Genomic DNA, 6,000 nt, shown 5'->3' with positions numbered 1-6,000 from the left:
CCCCCCCCCCCCCCCCTCACAGTCAAGATGTTCGCTGCTCGTCAGTCCTTCAACCTTTTCCAGAAGCGTAGCTTCTCCGCTTCTTCCAGCCAGGTAAGCTTAAAAAAATCATTAAAAAAAAAAAAACAAACCTTGATGGCTTGCAGCCTCGGCTCTATCGTGAACACCGGAACTAATCATCTCAATTGCGAGCTGTAGCTTTCCAAGGTTGCCGTCCTCGGTGCCGCTGGTGGTATTGGCCAGCCTCTCTCCCTCCTCCTCAAGCTCAACCCCCGTGTCACTGAGCTTGCTCTCTACGATATCCGCGGTGGACCTGGTACGTCGCACAGCTCCCCGGCCAACAGGCCATCAATTCCATCGCAACCATCAAACAAAAACAAGACTGACCATTGTCCATTGCAGGTGTCGCCGCTGATCTGAGCCACATCAACACCAACAGCACCGTCACTGGCTACGAGCCCACTGCCTCTGGCCTCCGTGATGCCCTCAAGGGCTCCGAGGTCGTCCTCATCCCTGCCGGTGTTCCCCGCAAGCCCGGCATGACCCGTGACGGTATGCGCTAAAGCCTCGAGCTCAACAAATCCAGTGCCCAAAACTGATTGCATCATCGCAGACCTGTTCAACACCAACGCCTCCATCGTCCGCGACCTTGCTAAGGCTGCCGCTGAGGCTTCCCCCGAGGCCAACATCCTCGTTATCTCCAACCCCGTATGCATTGACCTTCCCTGATTTGCCAGCCCTTTCGGCCGGCCACAGAACTCGGGCTAATCGTCATCTCATCTCCCAGGTCAACTCCACCGTCCCCATCGTTGCCGAGGTCTTCAAGTCCAAGGGTGTCTACAACCCCAAGCGTCTCTTCGGTGTCACCACCCTTGACGTTGTCCGTGCCTCCCGCTTCATCTCCCAGGTCAAGAAGACCGACCCCGCTGGCGAGGCCGTCCCCGTTGTCGGTGGTCACTCCGGTGTGACCATCGTCCCTCTCCTCTCCCAGTCCAACCACCCCGAGATTGAGGGTACCACCCGCGATGAGCTCGTCAACCGCATCCAGTTCGGTGGTGACGAGGTCGTCAAGGCCAAGGACGGTGCCGGTTCCGCCACCCTCTCCATGGCCATGGCCGGTGCTCGCTTCGCCGAGTCCCTCCTCCGTGCCTCCCAGGGCGAGAAGGGCATCGTTGAGCCCACTTTCGTCGACTCTCCTCTCTACAAGGACCAGGGTGTTGACTACTTCGCCTCCCTCGTCGAGCTCGGCCCCAACGGTGTTGAGAAGATCAACCCCGTCGGCCCCGTCAACGAGTACGAGCAGAAGCTCGTCGAGACCGCCCTCGGTGACCTCAAGAAGAACATCCAGAAGGGTAAGTCCTTTGTTCGATCGACCTGGTCTTTTCACCCAGGTGCTAACTGAGTATTTTCTAGGCCGTGACTTCGTTAAGGCTAACCCTTAAATGATCTAATTTCCTCAACTGGAATGATATGAACCAAAAACCTCTTTTCTGCAGCCACGTTCCTCCTTGTATAACAGTCTAGTCGTTCTTCTTTCTCCCCTGTCACGCTAAATATCCTAACCCGCCCTTGGCTTTTATTCTGGAGGAATGTTGCTGCAGCATCATGGAAGCATCGGAATCGGGTTTTCCTTTGTGTGTCCCGAAGCCTCGAGGGGGACTGTGATGGGGGAAAATGGACCCTGACGTGTATTTTCCCGTTCCTCAATACAGACCAAAATCTATGTTAATGATACTACCCCTTATGACATCGCTGGTGATCCTGAATGCTGTAAGACCGAGCACGTATACTGTAGCGTAGACACAAAGCCTTCAATACCAGCACAAGAACTGTGGCCGAATAGATTGCCACTGTCTGGTCCTAGCATTACCTCCCGATCTAAGATCCAGTTCAACAGGAGATGGAACATTGCATCCAGTCAAATTCCGGCAATAGATTAAGGCTCAGGACAGATCAAATAAATACATGCATGCACTTTCATAGGCAGAAAAGAGAAAATCCGAAGCAAAATCATCATTTCCATCATGGCTCATCAAGACAAAAAAAAAAAAAAAAGAAAAGAAAAGAACTTCAACCCGACTCCGGACCAAGAAAAACCAGGCGATGCGCGTGTGTTTCAGTCATGACTTCGTCGGAAGATGAATGAATGATCTTCAAGCCCCCATCCATCCATCTTGCGATGCTTCCGCCCCATGCCAAGAGAACAAGACAAAAACAACCTTTGCACACCACGTGCTCGAGGGGAGAGATTTCTTCCCAAACGCCAATTTGCTCTTCTTCTTTATGTTAGTCGTCATCATTGCATTCGTCAAAAACAAGAAGTGGAGATGTTGACACGGGTAGGTCGACGTGCAGGGCAGCCTCAGGTATAGCTTCGCATGGCGTCGAGGTATCCCGTCCCCCCGCGGAGGTCCTGGTCGAATGTGTCGGCCACGGCCAGGACCCGCTTGATGTGCTCCATGGAGAGGGGCGTCTGCTCGTTGACGGCGAGGGCTTGCGCGGTGCGGACGGAGTTTTTGATCTGGCGGCGGAAAAAAAGCAACCGTTAGTCGGCACATCATGGAGACTGACTACCTCTACAGGGTTCTGGACTTACCTGGCGTCCGTTCAGGTTGTGGCGGGCAAGGAGGTCAAAGTCCTTATCGGTGAAGGGAGCGGTCTGCACCCCTTCCATGGCCTGGACTTTCTCCAGGAACATCTTCCAGACACTGCGCTTGGCCTTGGTGGTGAGGTCACCGTAGCGGAGCGCCACGTGGATGCGCGATTGGAACGCGTCGTCGAAGGTTTCCACGCGGTTGGTCGTCAGGAACAGGATGCCTTGGAAGTACTCCAGGAGACGGAGGAAGATGCTGACCAGGGCATTCCGGTGGATGTCCTGGATGGTCCGCTTCTCCAGGAAGATATCGGCCTCATCGAGCAGGAGGACCGCACCCCACGAATGGGCGATATCCAAGATCTTGTTGAGCTCGGCTTCCAGCGTGCGCGAGTCGGTGCCCAGCTCGCCTGCGCTGACCATGTACAGGGGCCGCTTGAGCAGTTCGGCGATACCTTCTGCTGTGAGCGTCTTCCCTGTCCCTGGAGGGCCGTGAAGGACTGCGACTAGCCCCTTGCCCTTGCCCTGGATCACATCATCGATGTTTTGGGCCGCTCGGAAGGTGTGAGACTCAACCAGCGCCTTCACAATGGACTTCTGGTTGTCGGGCAGCACCAGAGAGCTGAACGCCTCCTCGTTCCATTCAATCTCGCTAATCCCGGAGATGCTGAACTCCAGCCACAGCTTCTCGCTAAAGGCGAACCCCAGGACTACTGGACTCGCAATCAGCAGCTCCTCCTCGGTGAAATCCCGCTCGGAGGGGTCATCCACTTCGTCTATGTCCTCTTTCTGCACCTCGTTACCATTCTCGTCCAGTTCGACTTCAACCACGTGTGGCTTTCCCTCCTTGTCTCGAACCACCTTGTAGCGTGTTCTGGGCGTGTCAGAGTCCCGCGATGGTCCACCACCCTGATCCGAATCCGAATCCGACACGCCACAGCAGCAGCCATCGTCACTCCCGTCTCCGTCCGACCCATCCAGGTAATCCGGATCCTTGGGGCGAACGGTGCTGATAGGATAGTTGGGGTTGATGCGACGATGGATAGCCGGGTCGATCATGACCCTACCGTTGATGTTGACTTTAATAACCGAGCGCTTCTTCTTGTAGAAGCCCATGCCCTTGTGGAAGCGGTAGTTCATGCCACGCAATGCCACGAACTTCTTGCCCCGCTCGATCAGCTTGAGCTTAATGGCCTCCGCCTCGCGATGATATTTCAGGGGATAACAGCCAAGACTGGTGATTTTCCGAGAGCCCTTGAAGGATTCGACCTCCGCCGCCATCGTGCCCATCCCGAACGACTTCCCGTCATATTCCAGGTAACGCCCTTCGATGCTGTACCACTGACCTTTCATGAAGGACGATTCTTTGGTGGCGTACTCGATCTTGAAGGCACGAGGCTCATCCACATTGCCGTACGTCGATGAATAGGCGATCGTGTTAGGCTTGAAGATGGCCCACAACAGGTCGAAGGTGATCATGTTGGCGTCGAGCAGTGGGTACAGGGTCTTTTTGGTATCCGCATAGTCGGTATCCAGGTACTTGATGAGCACCTTGAGGTGGGCGGCCTTGAGTTGGGCTGCTTTGCGAGCCTTCTTCTTTCTTTCCGTCTTGGCCAGCTGTCGCAGTTCGCGCATGTATTGCCGGGTCTCCTCCAAGTACAGAAAGAGCATGTTGGGATCGACGACCGCCGTTTCCTGGACCAGACTGACGCCCTTGACTCCGTCCATCACCTTGGCCAGCGCATCGCGGATGTACTTGCTCTTGAGGTCCACCACCGTCTCCGTATACTTGTTGTCCCAATCGAACTTGCGACGTACTGTGAAGAGGTATTGGTCCCACTCGTTGGCTCCAGGATCATCGACCGTCTCGGTCAATTTGTAGTTATGGATTGTATTGTCCCATACTAGATTCGAGAACAGTCAGTATAACGTCGCGTTGAATTCGATGCTCAAAGCACATGTTATGGATGGGGACGAGTCGCAGCAGCACGTACATTGATCCACCCGCTTGAAAGCGATCTTCGACGCCGCCTTCTTCCGGCCCTTGGACTTCTGTGACGACCCCTTTGAACCATCCGCGTCGGTTGAGCTCCGCTTTCTGCGTCCTTTACTGCGGCGACCGTCATTCAACTTCAGTCGCAGGGCCGCCAACTTCTGCTTTGCCAGGAGCAAGGCCAGTTCCTCGGAGCCATCATCCTCGTTGTCATCCTGCTGGTCCTCGGAGGAGTCCTCCTTGGAGCGAGATTTCTTGGAGGAACGTTTGTTCTTGAGCTTGGCGACCAGCCTCTTCAAGGTCTTCTCATCGAGATCGGAGTCGGTGTCCTCGCCATCCTGGGAGGAGGAATCCGAGTCGGAGTCCGACTGTTGGCGAGAGCGGGTGGACTTCTTCCTGCGACCGCTGCTCTTCAGGGCTTTCTTGGCTCGGGCCTTGCCGCGCTTGCGCCGATGCTTGCGGTCCACCTCGGATTCGTCGGAGCTGGAGGAGCTAGAGGAGGAAGTGGAGGCATCTTTATCTGCGGCAGAGTCGTGGGTGGTAGAGTCTGAGTCGCTGCTGTCGGAGTCGGCAGCGGAAGAGCTGTCATCGCTGGGGGTGACAATGGAGGAGGTCTTGGTGGAGCGATGGGGCTTCTTCTTCTTCGACTCAGTGGCAGCGGTGGGGGGATGTTTGGCACAGACCGTCGCCTTTTTGGCGGCGGGTTCGGGGGCGGGGACAGGCGGCTTGGCCTCTGCTTTACCCGCATTGGTCTCCGCAGGCGGGTCACATTCCAGCTTGTTATTCGTACTCGTCGTGGTCGGAGGAGTCGTGGTGGTACTACTAGGTGAAGTGGTATTGGGAGGATCTGGTGGAGGATGATGGTGATGTTGAGTAGAGCTGGTTGGTGCACTGCCTGAATTATCAGCCATGATGAGGGTGGCGATTAGTGGACTGTGGGACTGTTGTATTCTGATCTATACTATCCGGGTGGGTCAGTAGAAGCAAATCGCTGCAACGAGGATAAGTGAGTGAGAGGAAGAAGGGGAAGAAAAGGAAGAGGAAAAGAAGGTGGAAGACAGAAGAAGAGAAGGGAGCCAGGGAGCGAGCGAGCGAGAGAGAAAGAAGTTAGGAAAAGGAAAAAAAAGAGAGGCACGAAGCTGACCAGCGAACAAACAAATTGATGCCTAAGAAACGCCGCCTTGCGTGCGAAGTTGCGGAGGGTTGTTGGTTGGCACAATTCCCCGTTCTGGCGGTGTGAAGGTGAGGCGACGATGCAAGTTAAGGGCATGAAAATAAAAAAAGAAAAGAAAAGAAAAGAAAAGGATTGGATTTCTATCACCATGAACAAAGATGAAGACGCGGAGAGAAAGAGGAGGAAGAAAAAGCAAAACACACAAAACACACAAGCTGATCAGCAGGAGCAGTTGAGAAC

The 6,000-nt window shown here is 54.7% G+C and overlaps 2 protein-coding genes across 2 annotated transcripts; one reads left to right on the top strand and one right to left on the bottom strand.

The window, feature by feature from the left end:
- Positions 1 to 1,752, top strand: BO86DRAFT_392470 (malate dehydrogenase). The gene is made up of 6 exons (XM_025672814.1): positions 1 to 93; positions 199 to 316; positions 403 to 552; positions 614 to 708; positions 788 to 1,352; positions 1,414 to 1,752. Exons 1-6 carry the CDS (start codon positions 28 to 30, stop codon positions 1,440 to 1,442), a joined length of 1,023 nt encoding a protein of 340 aa, XP_025523572.1. The 5' UTR covers positions 1 to 27; the 3' UTR covers positions 1,443 to 1,752.
- Positions 1,753 to 2,039: 287 nt separating this feature from the next.
- On the bottom strand, positions 2,040 to 5,862 carry BO86DRAFT_392469 (ATP-binding protein). Its single transcript, XM_025672813.1, has 3 exons — positions 4,588 to 5,862; positions 2,597 to 4,497; positions 2,040 to 2,521 (listed from the first exon to the last, which is right to left on the bottom strand). Exons 1-3 carry the CDS (start codon positions 5,495 to 5,497, stop codon positions 2,363 to 2,365), a joined length of 2,970 nt encoding a protein of 989 aa, XP_025523571.1. The 5' UTR covers positions 5,498 to 5,862; the 3' UTR covers positions 2,040 to 2,362.
- Between the last annotated feature and the right edge of the window lie 138 nt (positions 5,863 to 6,000).

This window comes from Aspergillus japonicus (assembly GCF_003184785.1).
Source record: "Aspergillus japonicus CBS 114.51 unplaced genomic scaffold BO86scaffold_70, whole genome shotgun sequence".
Lineage (NCBI taxonomy): Eukaryota > Fungi > Ascomycota > Eurotiomycetes > Eurotiales > Aspergillaceae > Aspergillus > Aspergillus japonicus.
Note: the sequence above shows the minus strand (reverse complement) of the source record. Positions and strands in the feature narration are given on the sequence as shown.

Excerpts from the sequence above, each read along its gene's own strand:
- BO86DRAFT_392470 (XM_025672814.1), top strand. The coding sequence starts at position 28 with ATGTTCGCTGCTCGTCAGTCCTTCAACCTTTTCCAGAAGCGTAGCTTC. Across the intron at positions 709-787 it reads TCCTCGTTATCTCCAACCCC|GTCAACTCCACCGTCCCCAT; the intron begins GTATGCATTGAC and ends CTCATCTCCCAG. Across the intron at positions 1,353-1,413 it reads CAAGAAGAACATCCAGAAGG|GCCGTGACTTCGTTAAGGCT; the intron begins GTAAGTCCTTTG and ends AGTATTTTCTAG.
- BO86DRAFT_392469 (XM_025672813.1), bottom strand. The coding sequence starts at position 5,497 with ATGGCTGATAATTCAGGCAGTGCACCAACCAGCTCTACTCAACATCAC. Across the intron at positions 4,498-4,587 it reads TTTCAAGCGGGTGGATCAAT|TATGGGACAATACAATCCAT; the intron begins GTACGTGCTGCT and ends TCTCGAATCTAG. Across the intron at positions 2,522-2,596 it reads ACAACCTGAACGGACGCCAG|ATCAAAAACTCCGTCCGCAC; the intron begins GTAAGTCCAGAA and ends TTCCGCCGCCAG.